At 33.8% G+C, this 22272-nt stretch overlaps 1 protein-coding gene and 1 pseudogene across 11 annotated transcripts in view; one reads left to right on the top strand and one right to left on the bottom strand.

Moving 5' to 3' along the window:
• The window catches only part of DMD (dystrophin), a 2277745-nt gene that overhangs the window by 1360776 nt on the left and 894697 nt on the right, over nt 1-22272 (bottom strand). For all 11 annotated transcript variants that reach the window (XM_064364425.1, XM_064364424.1, XM_064364427.1 and 8 more), the window contains exons 23-26: nt 19639-19851; nt 16070-16183; nt 14935-15090; nt 5061-5231 (exon numbers count right to left, since the gene is read on the bottom strand). In XM_064364425.1, the coding sequence (XP_064220495.1) occupies nt 5061-5231; nt 14935-15090; nt 16070-16183; nt 19639-19851 (654 nt within the window). The remainder of the gene's footprint in view (nt 1-5060; nt 5232-14934; nt 15091-16069; nt 16184-19638; nt 19852-22272) is intronic.
• Nucleotides 9748-9866, top strand: LOC135269973 (5S ribosomal RNA; annotated as a pseudogene).

The following is a 22272-nucleotide window of genomic DNA, read 5'->3' as shown; positions in this document are numbered from 1 at the left end:
CAGGGGTCAAACATGACATTAGCTTTCAGGCATAAGTAGTTTATAAACATGTGCCAAGTAAAAGAAATTCTGGCAGCAAAATGGGGAATTGAGACAAGAAAGGGAAGAGAGATCCATATGTTCATACTTACTAATCCCAGCAAACACTGTTACTGACTGGAGTTTAACCCTGTTAGAAAGCCCTGAGAAATATATGCCTGTGGATTATTGCATTCAGGGGTGAAGGCATTGGGGTATTATTTCTGTAACATCTTCCATAATTGTTGAAGGTTGTGAGAGAAATGTTAATTTCCCAGTACTTGCAGTCTGCTACACAGGTGCAAAAGTAGGATTCAGTGGCCACAGAAAGCCCTCAAGTAAAGAAATGCAGGTTCTATCATGCAGAAGTTGACCCTGCATACAATGCAGTGGTGAAGATAATGGCTTATGCGCAGGATATGGACAAGGTCAACTAGAAAATGCCTTTGTATGTGTCAACATAATCACCCTAGTCCTTTGGATTTAGTCCCACAATTCCTTAAAAGTATGGATTATGTCAGAAAATGCAAATTGTTTTGCCTATAGAATGTTTGCCTTCCATGGAGTATATGTACCACATTTTCTTTATCCAGTTCATGTCCTTTTCAGGGACATGGATGAAGCTGGAAACCGTCATTCTCAGCAAACTGACACAAGAACAGAAAACCAAACACCACATGTTCTCACTCATAAGTGGGTGGTGAACAATGAGAACCCATGGACACAGGGAGGGGAACATCACACACCGGGGCCTGTCGGGGGGTGGGGGACTAGGGGAGGGATAGCAGCGGGTGGGAGGATAGGGGAGGGATAGCATTAGGAGAAGTACCTAAGGTAGATGATGGGGTGATGGTTGCAGCTAACCACCATGCCACGTGTGTACCTATGTAAAAAACCTGCACGTTCTGCACATGTACCCTAGAACTTAAAGTATAATAAAAATAAAAATTAAAAAAAGAATGTTTGCCTTTGCTGATTTTAATTTAATTGATTGAAATCTTTAGTTCAATATTCTAAATAAATCAGCTTTTTGGCATCTCTGAGTATAGATACAATTTGTATATCTTGACTGTAGTAATTATAGTATAATCAACAAGACTGATAACCATTCACTTAGTATGTGCTACTATGTTCTGTGCCAGCCATGTCATAAGTGCTACATCATTAGATCTTTAACCAAACCTTCTCAGATGTGTTTTGTTGTCTCTATATTGGACATCAGAAAACTGAGGTTCAGAGAGTTAAAGGAAATCATCCTCAGAGTTACATCCTTTCTTTCTCATAGTTTCTGTTAAGCTGGTCTCAAATCCTCCATGAGCTGAGGAAGGAGCGTGTTGTAGTGGATCTAATGAATGAAATTACAATTTATACTCATTATAAATAACTCAAGCAACTATCTAAAAATGCAGAATGAGGAACACTTCTTTCCATGGTTTTTAGGCTTCATATATTCTTGTTTAATAAGAGGCTCAGATATTGGGAAAGGTTCAGAGAAGAAACAGCAAAATTTATTAACCCAGGTACATATGAGGAAATGAGATGATGATGAATTTCTCTACTACGAGAAAAGGTAGAAAGCGAAATGACTGGCACTATTTCGACACAAATCCTCATAAAAATGGTGGCTCTTGTTTTATTTCTTTCCATGAATCTAACTATGATATGCTCTGACATCTTTCATTGCCAGTATTTCACACAAGTGCTTCTTAAAGTGAGCATCCTTGGCATCACTCTGGAACTTGTTCCTTGGCATCAACTGAAACTTGTTAAAAATGAAAAACTTCAGGTCTCACCCCAGACTCACTGAATCAGAAACTCTGGGGTCAGGGCTCTGTGTATTAGACAAGTCTTTCAGGTAATTCTGACGTCCAGGTGCAGGATTCACTGCTGTAGTGATTATACAAATTTATTTGTGTATTTACTATTCTAACTTTCAATGTAAGTTCTGGTAATCACTAGTACTAGAGTTATAGTAGTGTAAAAATAAAAATAAATAAAAAGGAAAACAGTTATTACATTTCCAGAGTGTTTTTCAAAGGATTTTAGTGTAAAGTTTTACCATATAGTCACTGCAGATCTCCATAAAAGTTTTAAAGTAAGAGGTTGTTTATCAAACACTGCTCCAGGTTCTTTTATGTCAACAAAAAGTTTTCTTTTCAGGGGAAAAATAAGTTATCAAAACAGCACTTTCATTTTCAAGTAAAATATAGGAAGGAACATAAACAGAAGGAGGTCTCTTTTTTCTTTGAGTAAATCAGGGAGACATGTCAAAGTAGGTCTCTTAGTATCTCCTGAAAATAAAGATAAATTTGCTATCAAATGAGGACAGGTAGAAGTCTGGACGAGGTACTGTTGCTAACCTCCAGGTAGTGAAGTTGACCTACAGAGATTGCCTTGAGAGTCAGGCTGAAAAATGAAATCTTCCTGCCAACTCTCTCAGTGTTTGTTGCCAGGGGCTTCCTGAGTTTACCTCTTTTTACTCTCATCCCCAAACTAAACCAATTTTGTAGCTAGACCAATTATTTAAACATGTCAATCAATGTAGACAAACTTGTTGGATCACTCATTTCAAGGATGGTTTTCAAATTTTAAAAATGTGAGAAAATCTACTCTCTAGCACAGGAAAATAAAAGAGATCTGACTGGGTTGTTGGCTAGAGAGGCAAACTGCTCTTAGGGTGAGGGAAGACGGCCAGAAAAGGGACTGAACCAAAGGAACCCTGGGGAGAGTCAGAGCAGCTAAACACAAATGACTCTGTATTATCCACTTAGGGATCTGAGGTAGTGGCTATACAGAAATAGAAGTAGTGAGAACAGACCATAAAGGAACTGAGATACAAGAGGGGAGAGGGGAGAAGGAAGAGGGGAGGAGAGAAAGAGAATAAAATACTTTCAATCCTGTGGGCTCTACCACAAATAAACTCTGTGACTATGGCTAAATTACTTGACCTATCTGGGGATTTCAGTTTTCTGATAAGCAGAGAGAGAAGTGTGGATTATATTACTTTCAAACCACCTTCTACCTCGCACATTCTGATAAAGTTTTCCTCATTGTGACCTCCCCAAAGTCAAATTTTAAATTATTTCGGTCCTCTTTTGAAATCCTCCAATGATTTCTCTATTTCATTTAGAAGGAAAACTGTGATATTCTAACAAAACTCGTTTGTTAACAGATATCTGCCCACCTCCTAAGACTCATCTGAGGTAATTATCTCCCGTCTTCCTTCCTTCAGGCAGACAGACTTTTCTCTTCCCAATTATCCTCAAGGTGTTTGCAGAAGTTACGCCCTCTCACTAGAAAGTGCTTGCATTAAGACTTAAAAAAAATGGTTGGCTTTCCCTTATGATTAGTACTTTCATAGTACATACAATTCTTCATAAACGCTCTACAAGTCAAGTTTTTCTAAACTAGCATCATGCCACCGTCAAATCCTGCCTGTACATTATTCATTCTTGATTTCACAATCCAAGTTTACTTTTTGGCAAATTATCATGACTTCAAACTATTTCATTTATTTTTCCATTTATTGCCTGCTCCTTACCATGCACTAGAACACTAGAATGTAAATTCCAAGGCAATGGTCTTGCCTATTACCCACTATATTCAGTATTTAAAGGGTATTTGGCACATAGTAAGTATCTAGTAAGTTTTAGTTGATGAATGAAAATGTTATTGCTAGATTCGAATAATTTTGTATTTTTTATACTCTAGAAACGATTACCGTTTATACAAATTTTTTCTTCGTTATAGTTTTCTCACAGATCCACAATATTTATACATATTTATGGAGTTTATTAGATATTTACTTTCGACATTTGACTCATATGATAGATTCAATATTTAAACATCTGAGTTTTCATGTGAGTTACTTTCTGCTACTAACTATAATAAATATTTCTGAATTATCATATAAATTATATAATAGAGTACACAATTTTTTTTTTTTACCAAGTGGCCCTTTTCACAATTAAAATAATAAGTCATGGTCGTCTATACTGTGCCAGGCATTATGTTAGGAATTTTATATTTCATCCCTCTAATGATTCTGAAAAGCAGACATTCTGATACCCAGTTCACAAATGAGGAAATTTGGCTCAGTAAGCTTATGTAACTCACCCGAATTTATACAGTTGGCATGGGGCCAAACTAAGTTTTAAATTCAAGTATCTAGCTCCACCGCGATTTTTCCTTGTCACAATCCTTGAGCCTAACAAATATCTACAGTATTAGTATTTCACATGTCAGTGTTTATAGGTTCTTGCTAGTACATAAAAATAATAGTTATGATTATAGCTACTAATTATTGAGTGCCAACTGAGTTAGGCAATTTACTCACATGTTAGTTTCAACCAACAGTTCATACATTCAAGTGAGGAAGTATAATGACATAAACATGATAAAATAGAGGATTATACTGACTACTGAGTTGCCCAAGGCCATACAAAATGCCACTGTGTAGGTTCAGCTCCAGGCTTCACCTCCAAATCAAACTACATACCAGTTTCCTTGGCCATAAATCAATGTTATCTTTTGTCCTATTGTTTCAAGAAAAGTACATGCAAACTCAGTCCTTTCTAGTCATATTAAAGGCTACTGGTTCGAATATTTAGTAATTCCAAATTCTAAGAGATGCCTTCCAACTACCAAATTAACACAGTTTGTTGACTACATTATAAATTTTGTCTTTTCAATAATAGTTTTGCACAGTTTCATCTTGCATCTGAATCAGCTAGAAAGAGCTAATGTGATGAGCTGATTCTACTGTCTTAATACTATATGATTTCAACAGAAAATTGCTTCAAATTGTCATTTTCAATATTTATAACTGACCACAATACATTAAAATTAATAAAGTTTAAGGTTGTTAAAATGTATATTAAACTCGAAGCTAAATTAAAATTACTAATTAAAAATAACCTCTTCTGTTAGAACAAGAAAACGGCAGACTATACACGATTTCAAGCAATGTGGCATTTCTTTCTTTTTCCATTTATTTGCTTTGTTTTACTTATTTGTTCTTTTTGTTTTTTTTTTTTTTTTACCTTCATCTCTTCAACTGCTGTCTGTAATTCATCTGGAGTTTTATATTCAAAATCTCTCTCAAGGTACTCTTCTTCAGCTTGTGTCATCCATTCATGCATCTCTGATAGATCTTTCTGAAGGCTTACAGTTTTCTCCAAACCTCCCTTCAAAGCTTCCTTTCTGGCATAGACCTTCCATAAAACAAGAAAAACATGATTATTGACAGTGATGAAACATTATTATTATATTATTTGATCAGTATGTAAATAATAGAAAACTTAGTAAAGAAGTTAAAAGCTTATATGCTTAAGAAAATAACTCATGGGGATCAGATACACTTAATTTCCCATGAGTGTGAAAATAAGACATGTCTATTTATTTGGCATATTTAATAAAAAGAACATGTTGCCCTATGATGATAATTTAGCTATTTGTGTGACAATGATTTTCTGTGAATAGGAAAAAAACAAAACTTTTTAAAAAATATTATGTTTCAGTTGGAAAATTAATTTTATTGGCATACATAGAAATAGTCATTGTGTTCTTTGATAATGTTTTACTAATTTTTCTAAGAACTTTGTAATCATGTATCTACAGAAAACTCTCATAAATTAAAAAGAAAAAAATGAAAAGTGCATAAAATACATAGTTTAGTGATTCACAGAAAGAAGGTAATATATGGCCATATACATATGCAAAAGATAATATCATTTATAGTTAAATAATTGCAAGTTGAAGTGAATTAATGCGTTTTCACATGGAAGATAGGGAAAAATAATAATTAATAAAGAGCTCATTTTGGGCAGGGATGTGGGAAAATCAAAGTGTTTATACTTGTTGAGGGAAATATTCAACACAGTACAACCTTTTAGATAGTAAGATGGTAAGATATGTTAAAACGTTATTGTCCACAAATCCGAGTCAACTATTTCATTTTCTGAGAGTGAATCATGCCAACCAAAGTGTAGAGAGTAACACGTACAGTGTTTAATTCAGCTTTAAAGATCCAACATTTTGAAAACAAACCCAAAGATGCTTTCTTGGGAGATTAAATCATGATATATGCATACTATGGGATACAGTGCATCACCAATACATCTTTACTGAAATGAAAAGTGGCTCAATATAAAATTTTAAGTGTAAAATGCAAGTTGCAAAAGAGTCTGTTGGTGGTTATAGAAAATGTCTGCTATTTAAAGTCTTATACATTTCTGAAAACTAAGACTTTCTACAATGGATTCCATTACTCATTAACCAGAAAAGTGCAAAACTTAAAACATCTAAAAGAAAATCAGGCTGGGTGCGGAGGCTCACGCCTGTGTTCCCAGCCCTTTGGGAGGCTGATGTAGGTGGATAACGAGGTGAAGAGATCAAGACCATCCTGGCCAACATAGTGAAACCCCGTCTCTACTAAAAATACAAAAATTAGCTGGGTGTGGTGGTGCACCACTGTAGTATCAGGTACTCGGGAGGCTGAGGCAGGAGAATCGCTTGAACTCGGGAGGTGGAAATTAATGTGAGCCAAAATCACACCACTGCACTCCAGCCTGGTGATAGGGTGAGACTCCATCTCAAAAAAATAAATTAAAAAAAAAAAAAAAATCATATACCTTGTAACAAGGTACTCTATATTATTACAATTATTATACATAGTGCTCACTTTTACTTTAAAAACTAACTCTATTCAAAAGACTGTATCCTCTCTGGTTTAAACAGCATTCTATTTTTCAAGTTACAGAGCTTTTTCATAGTATTGTTTTTATATATAATGCATAGGTTTAGTAAAATGAAGCTTTCATGTTACTTTGCCCAATGGTACATATGTGTAGAACCACCATCACATTGATTTTCCTTATAATTTACAACCATGTTGAGTCTAATATAGTTAATACTTCATTTTAGGTTCTTTATTTACCTAGGTAAATGTAGTACCTGATCTATTAAAATGTAAATAAGTGTTTTACTCTGAAACATCTAGAACAATAAGTCTTGCAATTGTACTAGTAAAGGTATAAATGTTATTTTGTGTAGTCAATGAACCTATAATAAACTTAAGAAAACATGCTGCTATTTTTGCTATTTTATAAACTTAAGAAAACATGCTGCTAAATTTCTACTTAGATACTCTGCTCTGTTATAATCTTTTAAGACAGTTGGTAAAGCTACAAAAACCTTAGAGGGACTAATGGAATCTGAACAAGACTTGTCATAAAAACTATATATACACATACATTTCCCTGTGTGTGTGTGTGTGTGTGTGTGTGCACGCGCGCGCAACTATGGTGAGATACTGTTGGATCCTGGAGATTTTGTAGGTAAAAACCACAGCATTTAGTGATAGATTTGATGTTTGGCTGTAAGAAAAATATAGAAGACGAAAAAATCTCAGGGGATTTGGCTTGGATGACTGGAAAGATGGAGTTGCCAATTTGTATTAACAGGCAAATTATTAGGGTAGTAGGCTGGAGTGTACATCAGGAATTTTGTTTTGACATGTCAGATTTAATATGCCTACTATTAATCCATGTGGAGGTGTTGAGTGGGCAAATTAGTATGCAGGTCTATGATCAATAGAAAGGTCCAGATTATTAAAAAAAAATCTTACAGCAGGAACAATTTACAGATTATATTTAAAACCATATAGCTTGATAAGTTGATCCAGAAAGTAAGTGGTAATAGGAAAAAAAAGGAGTCCACAGACTGATCTCTGGAACACTTCCAAATTTAGTGGTAGAGCAATAGAGCCACCAAGGATATTGACAGTAGCCAGGGTAAACTAAGAGATAATTAAGAAAGAATGATGATACAGAAGCCAACTGAATTTACCGATTTAGTGATGTGAATTCACTGGTGACCCTGAGAAAATTTGCTTCAATAAAATAGTGAGGATGATACTTTGATTTAGCTCTCTTAATTGGCTTCGAGAGACAATGGAAGGAGTCAAATGGAGAGAAAGGAATTTCTGTAAAGGGAAACAGGAATGGAGTGGTTGCGAGACAGATTACTGTCCAATGGAGGATTCTTTAAATGACAGGAGATATTACAGAATAATTCTCTACTGATGGGAAGGATGAAAATGATGGGAATGATGTAGCATAGGGAAGAAGTAGGAGGCAAAGGGCTGTTCATTAGCTGGTGTAATGCCTTTGTGCAGAAAAAAGGGAAAGGGATCCAGTACATAAGTGGAAAAGCTGGCCTTAGACAAAAGCACAGAAAGTTCATCTATGTTAACAAAGGAAAAGTAGAGTCTATGAGCTTATATGCAGGTCAGTGGGAGTACTGCAACTTCTATTTTGATTGCTTGTATTTTCTCAGTAAAACAGGAAGCTAGTTTTTGCAGAGAGTAAGAGGGAAAGACAGATGTTAGAGAAGTCTATACTGAGCTAGAGAAAGACAATGATCTGCAACCTGCCAGAAAGACATCCACCGAACCTAAACAAATCCCATTTATTGATAACTATTTAAAATAAATCTAAAGCCACTAATAAGTACAATATATAACCATATATTATTTAGAAAGTATACATGTTTTATAATTTTATATATGTAGGTTTCTATTTATTCTCTATTTTACTCAACAAATGTGCACAATGATTACTCTATGTTAGATGAAGCTCTAAACACCTTGAAAGGATGAACCATTATACACTTATTATGAATTAGGCATTAATATTATCACATTTTAAAGACTGGGAGACTGAAGCACAAAGAGATTAAACAACTCTTCTAGAGTTACACAGGCAGTTTATGATGTGGATAGATTTAAACCCAGGCAATCTGATCTGACAGCTTCTGGTCTTACACACTGTGTCTTTCCATCCACAAAAAAAGTATTCTCCAGTATTTGACCATGTGTGTCTGGTTTATTTTACTTAGCATACTATCCTCCAAGTTCATCTATGCTATTGCAAATGGAAGAATTTTCTTTTTTAAAGCTACATAATATTCCATTATATGCATATACCACATTTTCTTTATTTATTTGACAATATACATTTAGATTGCTTTCAGGTCTTGGCTACTGTGAATACTGCTGCTGTAAACATAGGGGGTACAGATACCTCCTTGAGATCCTGATTTTACTTCCTTTGGATATATATGCAGAAGTGGGATTGCTGAATCAAATGGAAATTCTATTTTTAATTTTTTGAGGAACCTCCATTCTGTTTTCCAAAATGGCTGTTATCAATTTACATTCCAACCAACACTGTACAAGAATTCCCTTTTCTCCACATTCTTGCCAACACTTATTATCTCTTACTTTGTTTTGTTCTGATGATAGCCATTCTAACAGGTATGAAGTGGCATCTCACTGTGGTTTTTAAGTGCATTTTTTTGGATGATCACTATCATATCTTTTCATATACCTGTTGGCCATTTACATGTATTCTTTAGAGAAATAATTATTCAAATCCTTTGCTCATTTTTAATCAGGTTATTTTTTAGTTTTATTTTTTTGATTAAGTTTTACAAGCTCCTTATATATTTTGGATAATAATCATTTGCCAGATTTATGATTTGTGAATATTTCTGCCCATTCCCTAGAATTTAAAATAGTCAAACTCATAGAACTAGAGAGTTAAAGGCTAGGTGAGGAGGAAATGGCAAAATGATGCTCAAAAGATACAAAGTTTCAGTTATGCAAGATGAATTAGTTCTGGAGATCTACTGTACAACTAGTTAAAAAAACTATTGCTAAAAATTTTCATCTATGGCCATATCACCCTGAAAGTGCCCTATCTTGTCTGATCTCGGAAGGTAAGCAGGGTTGGGCCTTGTTAGTACTTGAATGGAAGACTGCCTAGGAATACTGGGTGCTGTAGGCTTTATAAAAATAAAAAATAAAAATTTTCTAAGAGGCTAGATTTTAGGCACTCTTATCACAAAGGAAAAAAATTAAATAAATTATTTAAGGGGGCAGAAGGAAACTTTTGGAGGTGATAGTTGAATGTTGTAATGGTCTCATGAGTGTATACCTACTCCTTAACTCATCAAATTACATAAATTAAATATGTACGACTTTTTGTATGTCAATCGTACCTCAACAAAGTGGTTTAAACAAAAATAGATTATTTTCCATTTCTAAGAGTTTATAAATTATCCCATTTGTCCAAGCATTTTAGGGGTGGGGGCATGGGGAAGTCTTCTCAATAGGCAATAAAGATTATCTTATATACCTGTTATCTTTAGTTTTATGTACATAGTTTATATGACCAGTTTGAAAGAAAATGTGGCACATATACACCATGGAATACTATGCAGCCATAAAAAAGGATGAGTTCATGTCCTTTGCAGGGACATGGATGAAACTAGACACCATCATTCTCAGCAAACTGACATAAGAACAGAAAACCAAACACTGCATGTTCTCACTAATAAGTGGGTGTTGAACAATGAGAATGCACGGACACAGGGAGGGGAATATCACACAGCGTGGCCTGGGGATTGGGGAACTAGGGGAGGAATAGCAGCGGGTTGGGTGATGGGGGAGGGATAGAATAGGAGAAATACCTAATGTAGATGACGGGGTGATGAATGCAGAAAACCACCACAATGGCACGTGTATACCTATGTAACAAACCTACACAATCTGCATATGTACCACAGAACTTAAAGTATAATAAATAAAATAGAAAAGAAAAAAGAAAAAAAAAAGAAAACTGTACTTGACTTCCAGATATATTCTGATTGCCTTCTTCTCCAAAATAAATATGGAACTACTGGTCACTCTAGTAAGCTATTCCATTTCTTTCTATTAGTACCCAGTTTTCCTTTCTTTAAAATCACAATGACCTACACTGTTGCTCATAACAAATATCTGAAAACTCTTTTTTCTTCACTCATTTTTCCTGTAAACAGCACTCTCCTTCAGCAAGTACTGCCAGATCTAATGGGATCTGATGAAAGAAGAAAGGAATGTGCCATATTAGGAAAGAAATAATACTTCTAGGTAGATGTAAGTGTGAAAGTCCTCATCAAAAATATAATAAGAATATTAATCTCCTGTTGGATGAGTAGTTTGCAAATAGTTTTTCCCACTCCATGTATTGTCTTTCCACTCTGTTGACTGTTTCCTTTGCTTTGCAGAAGCTAGAAACTCAAATATCATAAAAACAAAAAATAACAGTCATATTTAAAAACGGGCAAATACTCTAAAGACATATTTCTCAAAAGAAGACATACAAATGACCAATTAATATATGAAAAAAATTTCAACATCAGTAATCATCAGATAAATGCAAACCAAAACTACAATGAGGTATCATCTCACCCCAGTTAGGATGTATATTGCCAAAAAGATAAAAAAATAATAATTGTTAACAAGGATGCAGAAAAAAGAGAACCAAACCACACCACACTGTAAGGAGGAATTAAACTGGTACAGTCACTGTAGAGAACAACATGGAGGTTCCTTAGAAAATCACAATAACCACAAATATCCCCTTTTTCTTGCCTATTTTTTTTTTCCTATCTGGACAATTGCAATCCCTACCTGCTTCCACTTGAGCCCTTTTGATTTATTCTTGTTCTAATAGGAATATACAGCAAACTTTAAACAACCGTTTTAAATAAAATGAAATGATGCCACTCTTATGTCTAAAAGTCAGATAACTTTCCAAAGCACTTGATATAATGACTAAATCATCACTGTGGCTTCCATATTCATTTCTGATTCTTCCCATTCATTTTCTCCTGGCTTTTGCTGCTCCACTTCCAGTGGCTTCTTTTGAGCTCCTCAAACATGCTAAGCCCTCTCTTGCCTCAGATGCTTCCTCCACTTCATTTTCTACCCAAAATTCCTTCACACAGCAAATTGTCAAGTTCTTACTACTCAGATATCAGTTTTAATTTTGCTTCTTCAGAAAAGACTTTCCTGACTACCCAATAGAAAGTAGTTTTCCTGCTCCTGTTACTCTCATTTAAAGGGTTCTTATTGCTACATTTCAGAGTGTATAGCAAGACTTAACACCAGGCATTGTTGTGATAATGTGTTAATCTATTTACTTTCCATTTTCACCACTTAACTATTATCTCCATGAGGATAAGAACAATGTCTACTGTATTCCTCACTTATACTTGATAATAATTTTTTAAAAAACAGCTAGAATGTAGATTTTTAAAAACTTAGATACATACCATTTAGAATTTAAAATAATCTTAATCATTTCATACATCCAAAATTAGATCATGGGAGGTGAAAACATCCTCAAATATATCAGATATTTGGACAATTTTGTTCCAAATTATTTATGTTTTTGCAAATATTGGCATCTAATGACAAATAAGGAATTATCTTTAACCCAAGAGAGTATATCACACCCTTATTTTATCTGTAGATAATTGCATAATGCATAGATTTACACTTCATTTCCATTCTCTCTGGAACACTGAACTGGTAACAACATTCACATTTGGTTTCCTTGTTTTTCCCACATGTTCTTCCTCTTCTAGAGTACATGGTTCTTTCCTTTCACAATCTAACTCATTTGGCTACAAAGTCAGAACACCGCCAGAGTGATACTCCAAGGGAAACTGCAGATATGTAAACTACCCTAAGATTAGAAAATGAAGATGAGAACATAGCTTGGATCTATAGCTTTCTTGTTATGCCACACATGAATGTGTTTAAAATATTTCTCTTGAACAACAAATTCTTAGTACATATAACAGACATAAGGTCTGAAGAAATTTTGAGAGTAGACAGGCTTTAAAATTGCACCTCTATAAAATGTAAAAACATTGAGATTTTAGTAATATTGTTGGTTTTATACATTTTTTTTTTACTGTTGCTTTTCCCTAGGTTCTATATAAATTGGTGATGTTCTTTCTATTTATCCATTAAGAACATTCAACAAAGAAAAAACAAATACCTTTCACACTGGCCTTCCAGGAAAACATCAGTGGAATAATCTATTATTTAAGTAATATTTAATTTTTTTTCCTGAACAACTCTTCTAGCACTGACTTACTTCAGGAGAAGAACGTGAGCTAGCTGATCCAGGGATATCTCATCTGTGAATTAGTAGAATCAATGAACTTTGTCAGTGATTATATTAGCTGAGTTATTTGCCTTGACTTTTCATTTTCCTTTTCTTTTTTTTTCATTTTCAAACGTAGCTTTTGCCTTTTGACATTACTTCTTTTCCATTTTGAAAGTTTACTTAGCAATAACAAAAGACCTTACACATAAATTGAAATTCACTATTAATTTCCAAAAAGGTACAGTAGTTCCCCTGTATCTGTGGAAGATATGTTCATACCAAGACCTCCAGTAGATGCTTGAAACCCTGGATAGTACCTAATCCTATATACACTGAGACTTTTCCTATTTATACATACCTATGATAAAATTTAATTTATAAATCAGGTGTAGTAAAAGATTAACAACTAATAAAATAGAATGCATCATCTATCTTTCTCTCCCTCTCAAAATGTCTTATTTTACTGCGCTCACCGATTTTAGGATTGCAATTGACCACAAGCCTTTGAAACCATGGAAAGCAAAACTGCAGATGATCAGGGACTAACACATTGGTCAACTTAAAAGTATTCGTTGCTTTAGTTCAAAATTTTATCTTTTGAACAAGAAGTATTTGATATACACTATTTGTGAATATATCTTACTATCCATAATTTAATATTTAAATACAAAATAGGTATATTTAATATTATTTTATTAATCAAATAATTGATAAAATAGTCTGCTGTAGAAAATTGAGGAACTCAGATGTGATTGTAGAGTTATTTTGTGTGTGTTTTTTTAATTCAACTATTCTTAACATTTACTGAATCATAATTGTTATTCAAAAATAAATGTAGGCCAGGTGTGGTGGCTCATGGCTGTAATTCCATCACTTTGGGAGGCCAAGAAAAAGCATTGTTTGAGGCCAGGAATCCAGCCTGGGAAACATAGCAAGACCCTATCTCTACCAAAAAATCTGCCAGGCATGGTGGTGCATGCCTATAGTTCTAGCTACTCAGGGGAGCTGTCATGGGAGAATTGGTTGAGCCTAGGAGGTCGAGGCTATAGTGTGCCAAGTTCACACCACTGCACTCCAGCCTGGGTGACAGAAGGACACCCTGTCTCAAAACATAAAAATAAATAAATAATAAATGTATCAAAAAGGCCAAACTTGGAAATGTTAATCAAAAGTAAACATTATTTACCCTATTTCTACATACACATATATTACTGATTCATTTTATTTTGCACCAAATATCTCTTGTGTAATGTATTTTTCTTAATCCCCTTATTATTATGCATTTATGTTCTGAAGAAAACATTGACAGGAAATAATGACTAAGAATAGGATTTCAGCGGGGCGCGGTGGCTCACGCCTGTAATCCCAGCACTTTGGGAGGCCAAGGTGGGCGGATCACGAGGTCAAGAGATCGAGACCATCCTGGCCAACATGGTGAAACCCGGTCTGTACTAAAAATACAAAAAAAAAAATTAGCTGGGCGTGGTGGCGCGCGCCTGTAATCCCAGCTACCCGGGAGACTGAGGCAGGAGAATTGCTTGAACCCGGGAGGCGGAGCTTGCAGTGAGCCGAGATCGCGCCACTGTCCTCCAGCCTGGCGCCTGGCAACAGAGCAAGACTCTGTCTCAAAAAGAAAAAAAAAAAAAAAAAAAAAATAGGATATCATTGTTCAGTATGGCAGTTGTGTTCAAGAAAGTCATTTTACCACCATAGTAAGATGAATGTGTACTATTTAAAATATATACTACGAAAATATTTATATATGCCAAACAAAAGATTAATTTGCCAGAATTAATTGTGCTTTAAAGCAACAACATAGGAACTAAGCCTTAAACAAAAGTAACAGTGAAGGAAGACATTAGGAAATCTTAATTACACTGAGGCAAGGCACAGTGAAAGACATTGTCCATACCTGTTGGCACATGTGATCCCACTGGTTGTTAAGTTCTTTGAGTTCTGCCTCAAGTCTCGAAGCAAACTCTGGCTCTGCTTCATTCTTTATCTTCTTCCCACCTTCATTGACACTGTTTAGACTGGGCTGAATTGTCTGAATATCATTGACTAAAAGCTAAGAAAATAAATCAATTTAAGCCAGCTGAAAAAATTATTGCCACATATTAGATATGCAACATAGCTAGAAAATGTAAAATTAGGGCTCATGGCATTACATATGGATTTTTGTCTTTTAAAATCTGAGATACATAGATATTGATATAGACAGCTACATGACAGTCTTGCAAAAAAATGTTCAATGGTTATTATGGCATGAATGCAGTAGGGAATTATTTGTATTCTACTTAAAAACAAAAGGAAAGAAATTTAATATTTCTGGTTAGAAAAATGTGTGAAAATGATAGGCTTCGTACTTTACTGTCTTTATTAGTGCTTACATTTTCAAACACAGGATATTGCAGAAATTGTTTATAGCATAATGGGTGTGAAGGTTATTTGTGAGGTGGATTTCCTTTTTTTAGCTTGTATTGTAAAAAAAATTCTTTAAAGAGCAAGATTATTTTCTTCATGCTGCATGACAATGGTATAATGAATATTATTTCAAAACCACATATTAGTACAGTATGTTATACATGAAGAGAACAACAACACAGTATGAATAATAATTTGTCATAAGAAATAACAAGTAGCTCAATGGATTCTTTACCTTTAAATTATACTGCATTTTATAGTAAAATAATGTTATCAAGTAAGGCTGAGTCAAAGGCAATGTTTTGTCAGTTTCTCAATTATTCCAGGGTTTCTCAACATTGGCACTTCTGACATGTTAGATTGTGCATTTCTTTGTTGTAGAGGGATGTTGTATGGACTGTAGGATATTTAGCAGCATCTCTGTCCTTTAACTACTAGACATCAGTAGCATCTAACCATCCCCACCTGCCAACCCAGTTGTGACAATCCAAAATGTCTACAAACATTTTTTAAAACTGCTGAGGAGAGGACGGCAAAATCCACCCCAGCTGTAAAATACTGATCTAACCAAATAATATTCATATGCAATTATTCATATTAAAGGCATCATATAAAAATCTTACTCTGCATTGTTTCAGCTGCTTTTTTAGAATTTCTGAATCCCCAAGGGCAGGCCATTCCTCCTTCAGAAAAACATCAACTTCAGCCATCCATTTCTTCAGGGTTTGTATGTGATTCTGAAATGTGACCCATTATAAGGCATTATTAGTGTGCTGATTACTTCTAACACAATTCGTCATTGTGTGATGCCTAAACACCAGCCCTAAAACAATTCCCATGTTTAAAGGATGTCTCTAAGTAGCTCTTGAGAGAAAGAATATTTTCACTAAGACCACATTTTTATGGTCTACTGTATGAGCACTGGTGTGCGAAGTCTGCTATTGTTAAAAATAAAAAATTACTACCAAATGTGGTTTTATGATGTTACTCTCGAGAACATTAAATCATATCCCCCTCTAGAGAAATTTTAAGTTACAAAACAACTCATGAGAATACTAACAATGTGCCCTTACAGTACATAAAACAAACTATGAACAATAAACTCAATGTAATCATGTCTTTATAGCCTCCCTAAACCCGAACTTTCACAAATTGTTTTCTCCAGTTGACAGTTTAAATAGTCCTTCCAGTTGGGAACTTTCAGACTATGATTTTGTCATAAAGAGAGCGCTTTTGCTTTTATTTGTCTTAACAGTATGAAGTAATGATCAGGTAAAAATCATCATCTTTTATCATTTATAAATAGCCGATACCTCCCACCCAGGCTTCTTTCCCATATTACCTTTTGTTTCTGCTATTTTCCTACTTATAAAAGTATGATGCAACTCTGCTGTCTCCATGTGTTATTTTCTTCCATTTTACTTCAATTTCTATTGAAAATATGTACTCCATAGAAAGTTTCCCCTTTAATATGATTATTATTAATTTTTAAAGCGCTTATCTAAATCAGATAACTTCAACATCATCACCTTGCTGTTATCTTTCAAGGCTACATTTGCTCTTCTTCCACATCTTCAGTGTCCTTGTTCACGTCTTACTATTGACTCCATTACTGCATTAGCTTGTTTTGATATCTGCCTCAGACTTACCTCATTCTAATTATTGATCTACAGTGATGCCAGTAATCTTCTCTCCTCCTCGTGAGGGTAGTGTTTTGAAAACACAAATGGAATTGTGTATTTCCCTTTTTAAAATAATCAATAGCAGTTTTTCTTATTAAATTGTTGCTATTGTTATTAGTCTCATCACCATTAGATTAAAACTCGGATTGTAAAATGTGGCATCCAAGGCCATTCACTGTCTACTCTCAAACCATTTTTCCAACCATAATATTTTATTAATCCCCAGATATATTATCTCCCCAATGTTGAACTTATTCCAGTTAACTGAAAATGCCACTACTATGCTTTGTCAAGAACTCTTTCTTTGTCACTATTAGGTAACTAAATTCTACCTATTCAATGTATAGCAGAGATAACATACGTTCCAATCATATTTCATAAACCTTTTTTTGAGTTTGTGTTGGATCTCCTTACTGTGATAACCTTTCCCGTACTGCTTAATTTATTTACTGTACAAGGCTGAATAATGTTACCCCCAAGATGTCCACAGCCTAATCTCTGAAACATGTGAGTACATTACCTAACATGACAAAAAAGACTTTGAAGATGTGTTTACCTTAAGGATTTTGAGATGGAGAGATTATACTGGATCATCCAGCTGGGCATAATGTAATCATAAAGGTTCTAACTAAGAGGAAGCCAAAACAGAGAATAGGATAGGGAGAGAAAGGAAAGAAGGAGAGGTAGAAAGAAAGGGAGATGGAGATAGAGAGGGAAAGATGAATTGACACTGCACGATGTTACACTGCTGACTTTGAAGATGGAGGATAGGGACATAAGCCAAGGAATGCTTCTAGAAGCTAAAAACGCCAGTAAAACAGACTCTCTCTCTGAGCCTCGAAAACAGACACAGTCCTGCTGACACCTTAATTTTAGCCCACTGAGACTAATTCTGAACTTCTGACTTCCAGAACTCTAATATAATAAATTTGTGTTGTTTGAAGCCATTGAATTTGTTAGGAGTGCCATGGGAACTGAATACACCTACATTACTTCTTCACTAGAATGTGGGCTCACTGATGACAAGAGCCATGTAATTGTGCCCTCATGGGCCACTGGTCTTGGCCAATAAGGGATAATTTCATGCAGTATTTACATAGGTATGCATGTACACCTATGTTTATAAGTAAAGACATGCTATACATTAAATAATGTTTTAGGTTTGCTTAGTGTTTTGGTTTTTAAAAGATAAGGACAAAAGCTAAGTAGCTAGACTGGAATTTAAATCTGGAAGCATCTTGTTGCAATGTTTTTCAATCATACCTTAATGTTTTCGACATTTCCTTCTCAGCATTAACATTTTTCACAATAAATGACCACTCAAGGGACACATTACTCACCTCATTAAATATTTTAGGCTTTCAGACCTTAATGCAATCTTTGGTTTACTGTTTTTCTTTAGCTTGAGTGGTTGTTAGTATGGTGGCACTATTCAAACAAATTAAGTCAGTAGAATTTGGTTTGAGAAACAAGTGATGTGCTAAAATTTAAGCATATAATTACACATGAAATATGGTGATAAAATAATTTATTACTCTATATTACATATGTAATATTAATATACATATGTAATATGTCACATATGATATGATTACATTATATATAATGTATATATGTACATGATATGTAATTGCATTATATGTGTGTATGTGAATATACATCATATGTATATACAAATAATGTGTTTACGTGTATACATATATACACACATATATGGAAGCTAAAAATGCCAATAAAACAGATTCTCTTTTAAATCCTCCAAAACACTCAGAGTTCTGCTGACACCTTAATTTTAGCCCACAGAGACTAATTCTGAACTTCTGACCTCCAGAACTGTGATATAATAAATTTGTGTTGTTTGAAGCCATTAAATTTGTGATAATTTCTTAGGAGTGTCATAGAAGATTAATATACCTACATTTCTCATACACATATACATATAGGAAATTATACATAATGGAATTTATATATAATACAACCATATGACTCTATCACCATATTTTATATATAATAGCACATGTAGGCAGCACAGTTGAATCATACATTTTTATAAGTAGCAAAACAGCAGAAACAAAATGTAATATAGGAAATAATCATATATAAACTATAGTTATATATATAATGGTTACATTATATATATGTATAATGTATATACACATAACTATTTTCTAGTCATAAGCTAAATGATTACCTATATCTTAAAAGACAACCAGACTAAAGGAATGATTGGTTCTGAAAATTATTAAACTAAAAGCATGTTTAATTCCTATTGGTATTGGTGAAAATAGCAAATTAATTCTAAGAAGTAATCTAAGAAAACTCTTATTCCTTTCTTAGAAGGAATAAGTAAATCACCATCCTTTGTAAAAGACTCATGTCTTTTCATCTTATCACTAACTTTGAAAGATGCTGGAGTTCAAACGTTTATGTACCTTTACAGTTTACAGTGTATTGTTAGGGAAACAAATAAGTAAATAAAAATGACTGTAGAAAGTAAAATCTTGAATTACCTGAATTTTTCTGAGTTTATTCATTTGCTCCTCTAGCTTTTGACAATGCTCAGCCAGCTGGGAGGAGAGCTTCTTCCAGCGTCCCTCAATTTCTTCAAATTCTGATTGATATTTGCGGCTAATTTCACAGGGTGCTTTCTTTGACATCTCTTTCACAGTGGTGCTGAGATAGTTTAGGCCACTTTGTTGCTCTTGCAGAGAACTTTGTAAAGCCTCAAAAAAAATTTTAAGTACATTTATACTAACTGATGAATAGTAACTGATGAGTTTCAGTTAAATTTACTATACCTAAAATGAAAGCTATGTGATTCAAATATGTAAACAAAGTAGATGATCTTATATCAGTTATAAACATCTAGTGGTAATTTAAATTTTACATATTATCCTAAGAGTAACTTGCATATTATTTAGTGATATTTTATTTAATACTCCATATGTATTTTTCTAAACAATGTCAAATGTATCTCAAAACTGTATCTTACAGAGCCAAAGAGTTTTGGTGCATCTAATTTTACTGATTTAAGTGTATATATTAATAACTGCATTTGTGATAAAGTTAATGGAATTGTAGTTAATTATACTGACCTTTCAGAAAAGCAAACTCGAATCTCTCTACATAAAACTATAGCTAATAATATTGATGGCCGGGCGCGGTGGCTCAAGCCTGTAATCCCAGCACTTTGGGAGGCCGAGGCGGGTGGATCACGAGGTCAAGAGATCGAGACCATCCTGGTCAACATGGTGAAACCCCGTCTCTACTAATATAAAAAATTAGCTGGGCACGGTGGCGCGTGCCTGTAATCCCAGCTACTCAGGAGGCTGAGGCAGGAGAATTGCCTGAACCCAGGAGGCGGAGATTGCGGTGAGCCGAGATCGCGCCATTGCGCTCCAGCCTGGGTATCAAGAGCGAAACTCCGTCTCAAAAAAAAACAAAAAACAAAAAACAAAAAACAAACAAAAAAAAAATAATAATAATATTGATATGTGAAATAGAAATCCTTATTGAATAATCTAGGTACTTAATATTTTATATTTTAAAAAAATATTATTCTGTTATGTAGAACTATGGTGGAATTCAAGGATAATTTTGCAGGAAATTTATAAAATGTATTTACACTTATTCTGTATAACACATGCAATCTCTTACAGTAGGATGCCAAGTTTAGGCTTCCCCTATATAATATTTACTTAAATGTTACTTTCTCTTTATAAAATAATAAAGGCTCATGATTAAAAGTGGAAAAAAAAGAACTACTAGGAATTTATATAACTTTTCAATTTTTTCTATGTATGGCTGAACATTAAATATATAATCATATTATATGCACACATAGACAGTTGTTCTTTCTCGTATAATGTGACCCATAGCAACCAAAAATTTGTTAAACATCTAACTTTTATAGTTTCATAGTATTCTATGCCTATTTCGTGGTACTTAATTTATTTTTTACTTTACTTTTTTAACTTCACTTTTATTTTACTTTTTAAATTGTTCCCCTATGACTGATTATTTAGATAATATCTAGCATGTAACCACATTTTGAACTAGGTATTTTATTGTCAGCACTTGCCCATGTCATTGGATATTTTTCAAAAACAAAAATTGTAATGGCTTCTCTAGTTTAACAACTTCCATTATTAGCTCTACAATTTAATTTCTAGTTTTCCACTCTTGTAAATTATGTTTATCTCTATTTATCTAGCCACCCATTCATCTATCAATCAATGTTCTATCTATCTCAAGTTCCATTTATATCTTTGAGTAGATTGTGATTATTTTTGTAAGATATAGACTTCATGGAAATTATATTAATGTTCTTGTATGTTATTGGGATGCACTGAAGAGTTAACTCCAGTAAAATTTATATTGAATTTACATTTCCAGCAGTAAGAGAGAATTTTTAGTTCTTCACTTCCAAATTTGTACTTACATCATTTTTGTGTGTGAACACAATTTAGTATGCAAAAAAGATAACCCATTTTATGAATTTTTTTACTTCTTCAGTTACAATTTAAGTAACAAATATTCATAGGATTATTATCCATATATACCTCCTTTTGAAGTCTGCGTTATTCAAGACTTTATTCCTTACTCACAGAAAAAAAGTTTCCTTTGTATCATATTTCTTCAAAATTGTCTCTGGTGTTTTTACAATGTTTGTGATTGCTTCCATTGATTTTTATGCTTCTCCATCTAAAGTTTTATAACATTATTATTTAAAATATTTTCCAAAGTTTATGCTTACCCACATTTTTTGAACATTTTATTATATGTGGTTTTTATTTTGGTGTAACTTTGGGAAAATGTTGAAACCTCATTTTCTTTCGTTAGTTAATACATTTCCCAATAATATTTATGAACAATTATTTTCTTTCCTCACTATCTATTTCACTGTAAATAGTTTCTTCTGCTCATCTAATTGCCTTTTCTTACGTGTTTTCTCCACTTTCCTTACTGTTCCATATTTTTACTCTTATTTTAAAAAGTTTATTAGTTCTATTAGGCCACACGTTTTTCCAAATAAACTTTGGAATCATTATGCCAAGCATTAAAAACTACAACAAAAGGAAATAAAAAAAGGTTAAACAGATACCATTTGGTATTATAGTAGAATAAATATCTAAATAAGACAC

The sequence above is a fragment of the Aotus nancymaae genome, unplaced genomic scaffold, assembly GCF_030222135.1.
Source record: "Aotus nancymaae isolate 86718 unplaced genomic scaffold, 86718_ANA_hifiasm-v0.15.2.pri h1tg000058l, whole genome shotgun sequence".
In the NCBI taxonomy this organism is placed as follows: Eukaryota; Metazoa; Chordata; class Mammalia; order Primates; family Aotidae; genus Aotus; species Aotus nancymaae.
This window is presented reverse-complemented; position numbering and strand designations above follow the sequence as displayed.